The sequence below is a fragment of the Enhydra lutris genome, unplaced genomic scaffold, assembly GCF_002288905.1.
Source record: "Enhydra lutris kenyoni isolate GAN:26980312 unplaced genomic scaffold, ASM228890v2 scaffoldscaffold88, whole genome shotgun sequence".
NCBI lineage: Eukaryota > Metazoa > Chordata > Mammalia > Carnivora > Mustelidae > Enhydra > Enhydra lutris.
Window position 1 is genome coordinate 4,918,069 of NW_019154172.1, and position 13,183 is coordinate 4,931,251.

Here is a 13,183-nt window from a genome sequence, read left to right on the forward strand (position 1 = left end):
TATTATGCCCCCCAGGCAATTTATATTGACAGTTACCACACTACAGGGATGACAGGCTAACTGGTTCCCAGTTGATGTTTCCCCTCAGCGCTGTTTTGATTACCCAGAGGCAGAATTCACCAGTGGAGATTTGCCCAAGTCCATGGGAAAGGGTAAGAAGCTCCAATTGCCCGAGTCCAGCTTGCCGGTCAACCGGTGGTCATGTCCTCTTGATGGCCTCCTCCAATAATAAGATATTTCATGTTGTATTGCAAAATATGATGGGCTTTATGATTAAGTGATTAAACTTGCTAGAATTCAGCTTGCTGCCCTCTTCTCAGCAGCCATCCCTCAAGTGCTATTCAGGTTCTTTCCCACCCCAACCCTGTAGGCTAGCAGCAAAATAGGACATAGGTATCAGTTGTTTGTCTATGAAAATGAAAATGGTATGGAGATCATTTTCATTTAATGAGTTTTGTTGCTATCTGAAAGAGGGTAAACAATCTTGGGGAGGGGGTGGAGTGTAACAAGACAACAAACATTAGAAAATATAAAGTAGGAAATTTAAGAGTGGTTGTAAGTGATCTAGAATACTTGCTTACAACTCCTTCCAGGGATCCCCTTTTCAGTCCTCTCTGACCTTATAGTCTTCTTTTTTCTTTCTTTTTTTTTTTCTTTCCTCCCTCTCCTTTCTTTCTTTCTCTCTCTCTATGCCTCTCTCCCCCTCTCCCTTCCTTTCTTTCTTTCCTCTCTTTGAATTCCAGTTCAATTTAAATAATTCTCTAGTAATCCTAGTCCTCAAATAGAATATAAATTCTGGCTGCCTTCTTTACTCTGAACTTTTCTTTCACTTAAAAAATCAGATTTAGTTCAAAGGCCTGTCTTCAGAAGAGGGCAGAGGGCACCTGCAACTGGTATTTCTTGCCCTTCCATTTTATTCAGTTTTAAAGTTGAGTTATTAATATGTACATCCATCCCTGCAACTTGTTACTAAGTTTAGTTGTCACCTACTTAAAAGATAATTAAGCTAATTATATGCCAAAGAGTATCAACTTCCTTTACTGATCTTCAAAGTGGCAGGCTTTCATTGGGTTTGCTTTTAAACTCACTTTCTAAACCAGTGAATCGAAGTAAGGTGTCCAGATGTGTTTCATATTTCATACAAATATGTTGATCAGCCACTTAAAAATGGCTTCATAGCAGGGTACCCGGATGGTTCAATCAGTTGAGCGTCGGACTCTCGATTTCAGCTCAGGTCCTGTTCTCACATCATGAGATTGGGCCCCAGTTGGGCTCCACGATCAGCATGGAGTCTGCTTGAGATTCTCTCTCCCTCTCCCACTGCCCCTTCCACTCTCTCTCTACATACATACATATATACATACATACATACATACATACATAAATGACTTCATAACATTATTTAGTTGAACAGCACTGTAGTCCTTTTGCATCGTGGCTCTGTCTTGGGGAACAAACTTTTTTTAAAGATTTTATTTATTTATTTATTTGACAGAGAGAGAGAGAGAGATCACAAGTAGGCAGAGAGGCAGGCAGAGAGAGAGGGGGAGGCAGGCTTCCTGGTGAGCAGAGAGTCCAATGTGGGGCTCCATCCCATGACCCTGAGATCATGACCTGAGCTGAAGGCCAAGGCTTAACCCACTGAGCCACCCAGGTGCCCCAACAAACTCTGTTTGACAATAGTCAGACCTAGAATAAATACCCCCTGGCAGAACCGGCATGCCTCAGTCTTAGGCATGAATTGAAAAGGCTGTTAACTAGTGTTTGTAATTAATAGAAAATTATGCTTTTGAAATCCCTCCACAAAATAGTATAAAAGTTAAGTGCACAGCCTGGGTTCAAATCCTAGGTCTGTCCTACTAGGAGTGTGACCTTAGGCCTCAGTGTACCTGTTTTCTTACCTTTGAGAAGGAGATAATAGTAGCACCCATTGCATAGAGTATTGTGGGGATTAAGTGAATGGATAATAATGTCAATCACTAATAACTATGCCAGGTGTACAATAAGTGCTACATTGCCATTGTTGTTATTATTCAGTAGGCTTGGAGTGGGGTCATGCCCCTGGTATCTTTGGTAAGCATCCTAGACAGGCTTGTCAATAACTAATAAGGCAGTGAAATAAATTCAGGTCCCCATTCTACCTGCTTATCAGGTTTCTGGGCTTTTCTACCTGCAAAGTGGTTAAACTTGTTCTCTGTTAAAAACTTAACCTGGAATTTTTTTCCTGAGTATCCACTTGGCAAAATTTCAACACCATATGAACTGCTTCCTTGAAACTAAAGAAGTTGTATTTTGTCTTAACTCTCTGATTTCTGTTAAGACAGACTACATCTGTGTCCATTATATTATATATCGTATGTAATATATTTTACACACATATATATATATATATACATACATACACATGTGCACACCCACACCATTATATTTCCAGAGCCAAGTGTGATGTCTGGCACATGGTAGGTGCCAAATATATATGTTTTATAAATAAATCCTTGAAAAGCAAAATATCTTGAGGAGCTGCTTAAAACACTTGTGGAAACAAGAGACCTTCGTTCTCATGTACATTCCACAGTTACACAATTGTGGATCCTGAGGTATTATAAACATCCATTAATTTTGGATTAAATATGTTTTACATGTCGATGCTGTTTTCCTCAAGAATTTCCTCTGAGACCTACATCTCTACCACCCCCTGGTTGGTTTGTTATTTGGAGTCCTGCTCTTCCCCACTTCCCTAACTCTTCTGTAATTCACTGGGGGTTTCATACATAGCATTGTTCCAAGCACTCTGGAAGTCCACCATTGCTGCCAGGTGTCCAATAAGACAGGACTCAGGACTGCCCTTTTCCTTTTCTTGTGACAGGTCCTAGAGACTCAGTATACATCCATAATTCTTTTCTCAGATACCATCACTTGCATTTTCCTATCTCCCTTCCTCTTTTTCTGTTCCACCTGCCAAGCAGGAGTATATGATTTACTCTCCACTTGCCTCCTTCTTATTATTGCTGAATACTTTCTAGTAATAATTATAAGTTTTCAAGACATGAATTTCAGTCAATTCTTAGTCTCCTCTTAACAATAGATCAGACTGATGGTGGAAACTAGGTGCTAATGTGAAACATATCATTTTGATTTTTCATTCTTTAATATTACTTTATGAATGAAATAGCTTTAAAATGATAAATTCCTTATGAATGCTGAGGATTTAATAAACAGTTAATGCTGGAAATGTTTTTTTTTAAGATTCTTTAGTCCATCTGAATTTTTAAAATCCTTAAAGCATACCAAAGCAGTGCTTCTCAAACTTTAATGTGCATATGATTCACTGGTGATTTTGCCAAAATGTACATTCTGATTTCATTAATTAGGAGTACTGCCAAGATTCTACATTTCTGATAAACCTCTTGGTTATGTCTATGCTGCTGATCTGAGAACTACACTTCCAGTAGCAAAGCTCTAAAGGGTGTATGTAGGCACCTGGCTGGCTCAGTCAAAGAGCATGTGACTCTTGATCTCAGGGTTTTAAGTTTGAGCTCCACGTTGGGTGTAGAGATTACTTAAAAATAAAATCTTAAAAAAAAAGAGTATACATAATATAAATCAGTAATATAAAAAAGATAAGTGGATACAATATAATGTAAAATTAAAACAAAATAAAATATAAATTGAGTAATAAATACCTTTAGACGAATAGGTTTTTAAAAATTCTTAAATTTATCAACTCTCTCCCCTCCAAAAAAATAAAAGACAAATGAATGAATGCATAAACACTTAGAAGGTAGAAAGCAGTGGTTCTCAGCACTGGCTGTACTTTAAAGAATCACCTGGGGGACTTTAACAAATAATGATGTCAGACCATCCAGAAGTTGTGGTTTTATTGGCCTGTGATGCCAATAAAACTCTCCACTACTTATTTCTAATGTGCAGCTGGTATGGAGACCTTTTCCCCAGCTTCCCAGTTGATAAATGACGATGACATGGTATCTTTGAAAAAAAAAAAAAAAGAAAGAAATCAGTAACAGTATATTGGACTTCGGACTTTGTTAGATGATGTCAAAATAAAGATAAACTCCTGTCACTGTCCTCAAGCATTTTGCAGTTTAGCTAAGAATGTGCTGATGGGCCGGGCGCGGTGGCGCGCACCTGTAGTCCCAGCTACTCGGGAGGCTGAGGCAGGAAGATCGCTTGAGCCCAGGAGTTCTGAGCTGTAGTGCGCTATGCCGATCGGGTGTCCGCACTAAGTTCGGCATCAATATGGTGACCTCCCGGGAGCGGGGGACCACCAGGTTGCCTAAGGAGGGGTGAACCGGCCCAGGTCAGAAACCGAGCAGGTCAAAACTCCCGTGTTGATCAGTAGTGGGATCGCGCCTGTGAATACCCACTGCACTCCAGCCTGGGCAACATAGCGAGACCCCGTCTCTAAAATAAAAAAAAAAAAAAAAAAAAAGAATGTGCTGATGGGACGAACTCTGGTGCCCTGGGCTTTCTGGGGCCAGCACACCACCTCTTCCCAGCAGATCTCAACCTTGTCTCCATATTAGACAAGGAGCAATTAAAACAGGGTCTTTGGGAGTAGGGACCAGGGATTAGTGTTTTTTTAGAGTTTCCCAGATTATTCCAATGTGCAGATAAGGTTGAGAACAGTCCTAAGAGAGCTTCTGTCGCATGGAATTCTGAATCTGTCAAAAGAACAGAAGAGCAACACTGCTTCTGTTCTCTTTTCTTGTATGAACTTCCTGTTCATACGTGTGAGTCATGTGCTTAGGCAGGAAATACAATCAAGGTATATTTGTAGAGGGCAAATGTATTAATTGATGGTAGGAAAATTAAAAAGCCTGGTGCAGCAGCTTCTTTTTCCACTCACTGACCCAACATTGCTTGTTCCCACTCTCTTTTATAAAAAGCAGTGGGTTGGTGTTCCTGGGTGGCTCAGTCTTTAAGTGGCTGCCTTCAGCTCAGGTCATTGGTCCCAAGTCCTAGGGTTATGGGATCAGCTCCGCATCTGGCTCTCTGCTCAGCGGGAAGCCTGCTTTTTTTCTCTCCCTCCACTCGCCCTGCTTGTGTGCTCTCTCTCTCGAGCGCTCTCTCTCTCTGTCTCTCTGTCAAATAAATAAATGAAGTATTTTTAAAAATTAAAAAAAAAAAAAAAAAAGCAGTGGGTTGACACAGTGGTAACCCTACCTGGGATCTAATAAGGTGCTTGGAAGAGCTTGATTTTTTTTTTTTAAGATTTTATTTATTGGGGCACCTGGGTGGCTCAGTGGGTTGGGCCTCTGCCTTCGGCTCAGGTCATGATCTCAGGGTCCTGGGATCGAGTCCCACATCGGGCTCTCTGCTCGACAGGGAGCCTGCTTCCTCCTCTCTCTCTGCTAGCCTCTCTGCCTACTTGTGATCTCTCTCTGTCAAATAAATAAAATTAAAAAAAAAAGATTTTATTTATTTATTCATGAGAGACCGAGAGAGGGAAAGAGAGTCAGAGGGAGAAGCAGGCTCCCCACAGAGCAGGGAGCCTGAGGTGGACTCGATCCGAGGACCCTGGGATCATGACCTGAGCTGAAGGCAGATGCTTAACTGATTGAGCCACCCAGGTGTCCCTTGATGGTTTTGCTGGCCCAAGAAAATACTTTGCTGTGTTAGTGACAACAAAAAGAATATAAATATATGAGTTTTGCCACAGGGGTAAGATCTGCGATGCATTTAGCTCTGTGAACCCAACAGACCTGCTCTAAAAAGCATGGTTCTACTCCTTGTACTAAACTTTGCATTAGTATTTTTGTATTCTTTGGGTAAATACCTTGTAGTGCAATTGCTGGGTCATTGGGTAGTTCTACTTTTTTTAAAATTAAATTAAATTAAATTTTTTTTTCAGTGATCCATAATTCATTGTTTATGCACCACAGCCAGTGCTCCATGCAATACATGCCCTCCTTAATACCTACCACTGGGCTCACACAACCCCCCAATCCCCTCCCCTCCAAAATCCTCAGTTTGTTTCTCAGACTCCATAGTCTCTCATGGTTTGTCTCCCCCTCCAATTTCTCCCAAGTTCTATTTTTTTTAATCTTTTTTTAAAAGATTTTATTCATTTATTTGACAGAGAGAGAGATCACAAGTAGGCAGAGAGGCAGGAAGAGAGAGAGAGAAGCAGGCTTCCTGATGAGCAGAGAGCCCGATGCGGGACTTGATCCCAGAAACCTGAGATCATGACCTGAGCCGAAGGCAGAGGGTTTAACCCACTGAGCCACTCAGGAACCCCTCCCAAGTTCTATTTTTAACTGTTTGAGGAACCTCCACACTATTTTCCCCAAACAGCCAAAGCAACCTTGAAAATGAAAAGCAAAGCTGCAGGCATCACAATTCCACACTTCAAGTTATATTACAAAGCTGTAGTGATCAAGACAGTATGGTACTGGTACACTTTGACACATAAAGCAAAAGCATAGGATAGAAAACCCAGAAAGGGACCCACAACTATATGGGCAATTAATCTTCGACAAAGCAGGAAAGGATATCCAATGCAAAAAAGTCTCTTCAACAAATGGTTGGGAAAACTAGACAGCAACATGTAAAAGAATGACACTGGACCACTTTCTTACAGTACACATAAAAATAAATTCAAAATGGATGAAAGATCTAAATGTGAGACATGAAACCATAAAAATCCTAGAAAAGAACACAGGCAGCAACCTCTTTGACACAGGCCATAGCAATTTCTTTCTAGATATGTTTCCTAAGGTAAGGGACACAAAAGTAAAAATAAACTACCGGGACTTCATCAAAATAAAAAGCTTCTGCACAGCAAAGGAAACAATCAACAAAACTAAAAAGGCAGCTCATGGAATGGGAGAAGATATTTGCAAATGGTATCTCTGATAAGGTTTAGTATCCCAAACCTATAAAGAACTTATCAAACTCAACACCCAAAAAACAAATAATCCAATTAAAAAGTGGGCTGAAGACACGAATAGACATTTTTCCAAAGAAGACCTACACATGGCCAAAAGACACATGAAACGATGCTCAACATCACTGATCATCAGGGAAATACAGATCAAAACTACAATGAGATATCAGCTCACACACAACAGGTGTGATGGCTAAAATCAACAACACAAGGAATAACAGGTATTGGCGAGGATGTGGAGAAAGGGGAACCCTCTTGCATTGTTGGCGGAAATGCAGTCTGATATAGCCACTATTCTTTTTCTTGTCTTATTACATCAACTAGGAATTCTACTACAGTGTTGATCAGGAATGATGAGAGAGGACATCTTTGCCTTGTTCCCAATTTTAAGGGGTGAATTGTCCATTTTCTCACATTAAATTATGATGTTAGCTGTGGGTATTTTGTAGATTTTTTAATCAAATGAAGAAATTTTTCTCTATTCTTAGTTTGCTGAGGTTTTTTTTTTTTTTTTTTTAATCATGAATGGGTGTTGTTTAAACAACATTTCAACAAAAACAAAAGAAAAAATACTACCTCCTTAATAAATCAACTTGTTTTTTCTATTTTCACATTTTATTGACTTAAAATAAATAAAATATACTCAGAGAAAACCATCTGACAGGGGAGATGTTATACCATGCATAATTATATAAACATGGATAAATATAGGTAGTATATAATTGCCCCATGCAGACATAATTTTATATATTTGGTGGTCAGAATGTGAATCTAATTTTGTAATATTAATTTTTTTACTAAAAAATTTTTTTATTATAAGTTATATTATAGGCCATTTTCAATGTTCCTACCAACCTAGATTTGAAAATTATAGTTTAGGTGTCTCCAAATTCATGTTCCATAATTTAGTCATTAATTCATTTCAAAGCACTTATTGAACATCTACTGTATGTCAGGCACTGTCTTGATATACATCCTATTCTCAGGTACGTCACAGTCATAGATATATATGCAGAATAATACAGTGTTAAGTTTAAGTTGCCTTTGAGAGCTTAGAGGTGAATGGGACATCTAACTCTATGGGGAAAACAAGAAAGTCTTCTTCAAAGAAGTACCATTTGATGTGACTCTTGAATGATAGATAGGAATTTTCCAAATGAAGATGTAGTAATAAGTACTTTTAAAGTTGTGAAAGGGCCACCCACTTGTACCCCACTTCAGATACCAGTCACAAATCCAGGTTTTTACTTATACTTCTGACCAACTGGCTATAAATCAGAGGTTCTCATGACTCCCTCCTTGGGTTTGATTAATTTGCTATAGTGGCTCACAGAACTCAGGAAACCCATTTACTCATTAGGTTACCAGTTTACTATAGAAGGATAGAACTCAAAACAGCCGAATGGAAGAAATGCATAGGACAAGGTATGAGGACAGGACACAGAGCTTTTGTGTTTTTTCTGAGTACTCTATTCTCCCCGTATCTCCTCAGCTTCACCAACCTGGAAGTTCCCTAAACCCCATGATTTTGGGTTTTTATGGAAGCTTCATTGTAGGCACAGTTGACGAAATCATTAAATCATGACCATCAACAATTTATTCAACTTCTAGCCTCTCTCCCCTCCCCAAAGGCCAGTGGTGGGACTTGGGGTGGGACTGAAATTTCCAGCCCTGTAATCACTTGGTTGGCTCCTTTTTAATTTTTTTTTTAATATTTTATTTTTTTATTAGACACAGAGAGAGAAATCACAAGTAGACAGAGAGGGGGAAGAAGTCCCACTGCTGAACAGAGAGCCCGATGCGGGACTCGATCCGAGGACCCTGAGATCATGACCTGAGCTGAAGGCAGAGGCCTAACCCACTGAGCCACCCAGGCGCCCCCCCCCTTTTTTTTCTTAAGAGAGAGAGAGCGCGTTCGTGGTTGGTGGGGGAGGCAGCAGGAGAGGGAGAGAAAGAATCTCAAACAGACTACCCACTCAGCAGGGAGTCCAATGTGGGGCTCAATCTCACAACCCTGAGCCAAAATCAGGAGTGGAAATCTTAACCGACTTGAGCCACCCAGGCTCCCATCCTTGACAATCAGCCCCTATCCGTAAGTGGTTTCCAAAAGTTACCTCATTAACACAACAAAAGACATCTTTATCATTCTTTTTTTTTAAGTTTTTTTTCCTTTTTTTTAAAGATTTTTTTTAATTTATTTGACAGATCACAAGTAGGCAGAGAGTCAGGCAGAGAGAGAGAGGAGGAGGAGGCAGGCTCCCTGCTGAGCAGAGAGCCCGATGCGGGACTCGATCCCAGGACCCTGAGATCATGACCTGATTCGAAGGCAGAGGATTTAACCTGAGCCACCCAGGCGCCCCCATCTTTATCATTCTTAACACTTAGGAAATTCCAAGGGTTTGGGGAGCTATGAGTCAGGAACTGTAGTTAAGTCCACATATATATGCAAAATATATGCAAAGACCAAATGCATATGAGAGATATAAAAGTCACAATATTACAGGTACTTAGCTTATTTCTTTTCTGTAAGTGATGCTATCATTAACATCGTTTAACATAACTTTGTCTACTATGCTGAATATTTCTTAAAAAGCTAAGTAAGATTCAAGGGTTACAGTGTCTCCTGAGCAGTCATCAAGGGGGTTTGCTATCATGGAGGTGGCCCATTTGGTGTCTGTCTGTCTGCATGGGAGGCAGATACCACAGCAACAGTATAGGCACATGCAAAAGAAAACACAGATTAAGGTAATGATTCCCAAAACAATATTTTTCCACCAAGAACCCCAGGCTCCCAACCATTGATCCCTAGCTGGGGGTTGGATCTCTCATGGTATTCACTTACGTTCTCATGTGATTTAGTAAAGGTGATGTATTAGCTGAATGATCATGCCTTTCTCAGGATTTGGTGTTCTCAGCAGCCCAGCATGCTGATGTTGGTGAGAGTTGGGGCAATGGCTGGGTTCTGCAACTTCCACACCTTTACAGTGCCTTAGCAGGGATCCCCGGTCTGGCATATGTGGTAATAGGAGTTACTGGTTGATCACACAAATGTGTTAAAGTCTGGGACAGTACTTTAGACTACTTGGCGAAAATGGTTTACCTGTTAGTAATTTCATCTGCTCCATTAATATTCCATTTTTCCTTTCTACCAACCCTGCTGCTTGGGGATTCTAGGAGAGCTGGGCCCTCCATTCACTGTCATGACTTTTGGCCAGTCTTGCACATCATGACCTTTGAAATGGTACCACCCCTAGAATTTACCCCACTCACTCCCTACGGGCTATAGGGACACAACAGGTATAGGGGAAGGGGCATCTGGAGGATCTCCCTCCTCCACAGGTCCTAGTGGCACCTGCATTTCTAGTAGGCTGGTGGATAGGGTGCTCCTCTGCTGCCTGCCATCTGAAAAGAAGTGGCCTCCAAAGGGCAATATTTATTGAATGAATATAAAATGTAAAATGCAGACTTCACAGAAAAGAATAGGACATGGGATAAGATCTGAGTAGAGGTGAGGCTATACTGTTCAAAAGCTCCTCCTGGGTTAGACCTTTGCAGAAATTCCTCTGTACAATTACATATGTATGCACATGCACACACAAACACACACACACACACTCCTTCCAAAAGCCGTTGGAATTACTCACTATTATCTACTGTATCTGTCACTTGTGTTACTGTTCTTTCCCGATAGCATGAGTGAATAATTGTGTCGAATCTGTACATTAGTTTGCATGTATTGTCATATATATATATAGCGAAGAATTGTTATAGCCCAATGAAGAATTTGGCTCACTTGCAAATTAGCAGCTAGACTTGATGAGAAAATATGAATCAAATTTTAAAACATTTTAAACAAACATTTTACAAGTAATTTAGAAACAACATGAAACAGGGGCACCTGGGTGGCTCAGTCAGCTAAGTTACCGCCTTCAGCTCAGATCATAACTTTAAAAAAGTCTATAAAATATTGTTTTAAAAGTAATTCTTGCAGTGTTCTGAAATCATGAAATTGATTCAGTAAGGGAGAGATTAGTATTCAATTTATAAAAGTACTCACCTGTTTTTCTGTATCTAGTTATCTCTAGTGCATTCAAAATTATCCAATTTATGAATAACTCATTTATAAATTAAACTGCCTTGCTTGCACCTTGCCTTTTCACTTACTGGGAAAATGGGGGTGATGATAGTAGTTGCCTCATGGGGTTGCTGAAAGAATACATGAGTTCATTCCCATCAGATTTTTTGAAGTTACAAGGTGAACCCTTTAGAAATGACCGTTATTGGCCCATGAAGGATACTTTAGGGTGAGGCCAGCAAGTCCAAACTGAGGATTTACATTACTGGCATCAAACCATCTTGAGCCAAGTTGACTAAGGAAGTAGGTAGAAGACAAACAAAGCCACTGTGTTGTTCTCCACAAACCCCTCACACGTGTCAAATCAGACTGGTGGGTTGGATGGGCCCTGATTCTGACTCAGTGTGTGATCTCCAACTACACTGGTCTCTTCTGCAGGATTTTATAACTAAGTTCTATTTTAAAAGTGGGTATTTTGTGTTTTTAATTACCTAGGTAACTGTGTGAGAGGAAGCACTTTAAAAAAAGATTTATTTGACAGAGAGAAAAGAGGGAGACAGCAAGACCGGAGGAGCAGAGGGGGAAGGAGAGAAGCCAACTCCCTGAACCGGAGTCCTAGGCAGTAGGTGGAATCTCCCCACCCACGCTGAATCAGCTGAGCGGCCCAGGCGCCCCGAGAAAACACTTTTTAAAAGTCCTTCTATTTTATTGAAATGTTACGTAATCCTTTTCTCACTGAACCCCAGCGGCCAGTTTAGTACAGGGGTATTTCAAGTCAATTTCTACGAGCAACCTGGAACCAGAGAACAACCTGTGAGGTGGGAGTGGGGTGGGGAGGAGGATGAGGGTGCGGGGATCTGTTATAACACATCCTGAAAGGTTAAGAGTTCTCCGCCGAAGCTTTTAGAGCAAGACTTGCTTTGAGGTTGTTGCTAGTGTCCCTTCACCAGGAGGAGTTTGTCACTTTACGGCGGATATCAGGAAGTTAAACGTGGATGGGGGTGGGCGGCGGGATGGAAACGTGGGGCTGCTCCGATTGCAGAGACGGAAGTTGAGCCTCCGGGCAACTGCAATCCAAAAACAGAGGTTGGAGGATTTTTTTTTTTTTTTTTTTTTTTCCCCCAAAGCAGGTTTGGCCAAAGTACTATTCTCGCCGGGAGGAGGGAGAGGGTGCCGCTGAGCAACCGGGCTTGGGCGGAAAGGAGGTGGAGAGGAATAGCTTCTCCCCATTGGCTGTTGCTCTTTGCACTTTGTTGCTTTATATTTCTTCCACCACAACCAGAAGTGCAGAGCAGCCTCTGGATGGCAGCTGAAGGATCCGCCAGGTGCTGCAGGAAAGGCAGTGAGATAGGCTACCACGACTGGGCTCTCAGGTTCGGGTCTTGCGGAGGCGGGGTTCCCATATCCCTTCCTAGCAATTTCCTATGCCCTAGCAATTTCCTATTTCCTGGCTTCTCCTAAAGCACCTGCTATCGCAGCATTTATTTGGAGGATGCCAAGGCCAAGATCTTTCCTCCCTGAAATGTGTTAGCTGATGTGTGCTTTCTGTGTTTTGTCATCTTTTTTTTTTTTTTCTTTTTGTTTTTGGACAGGTTACATTGATTTAGCCTGATAAAGATATCTGGAGACCATGACCAAGAAAAGAATTGCTGTGATTGGGGGAGGTGTGAGTGGCCTCTCCTCTATCAAGTGCTGCCTGGAAGAAGGCTTGGAGCCAGTCTGCTTTGAAAGGACTAATGACATTGGAGGGCTCTGGAGGTTCCAGGTAAGTCTCCTGGCGCCCAGCAGGAGTGTTAGTTTGCAACCTCAGGAGCATCCCAGGTATAATCTGAAACTGGTCCCCTTCATGGAAGGCAGAGAGAGACCCAAGAAAGAGGCAGGCCCCTCCAGGTTGGCCTGTGACTGGTTTAAATAAGCAAGGGAGCTTACATATGAGGCTTGTCCTGGGCAGCAGCAAGACAAGTACATCTCCACATCTGCCATGTGTTAAAAGTTCATATAGAGGCTCTGACTGGATTCAATCATTACCATGCACATGGTCTCAACACTGCATCACTAGTAAGGCAAGCAGAATGTACATTCCAAGAAGTCTCTAAGGGTCTAGCTCCTGGGTCAACATGTGGTCACATCCTGTTGATGACCTCCTCCTAACATGCCACCTCTCCTGACCAGCTTTTGCAATGTCACACCCCACCCCTTCT

At 41.3% G+C, this 13,183-nt stretch overlaps 1 protein-coding gene across 1 annotated transcript in view; it reads left to right on the forward strand.

Moving 5' to 3' along the window:
* Window positions 1–12,612: 12,612 nt before the first annotated feature.
* The window catches only part of LOC111161999 (flavin containing monooxygenase 5), a 23,382-nt gene continuing 22,811 nt past the window's right edge, over window positions 12,613–13,183 (forward strand). Inside the window, exon 1 of the mRNA XM_022526125.1 lies at window positions 12,613–12,747. Within this exon, the coding sequence (XP_022381833.1) occupies window positions 12,613–12,747 (135 nt within the window). The remainder of the gene's footprint in view (window positions 12,748–13,183) is intronic.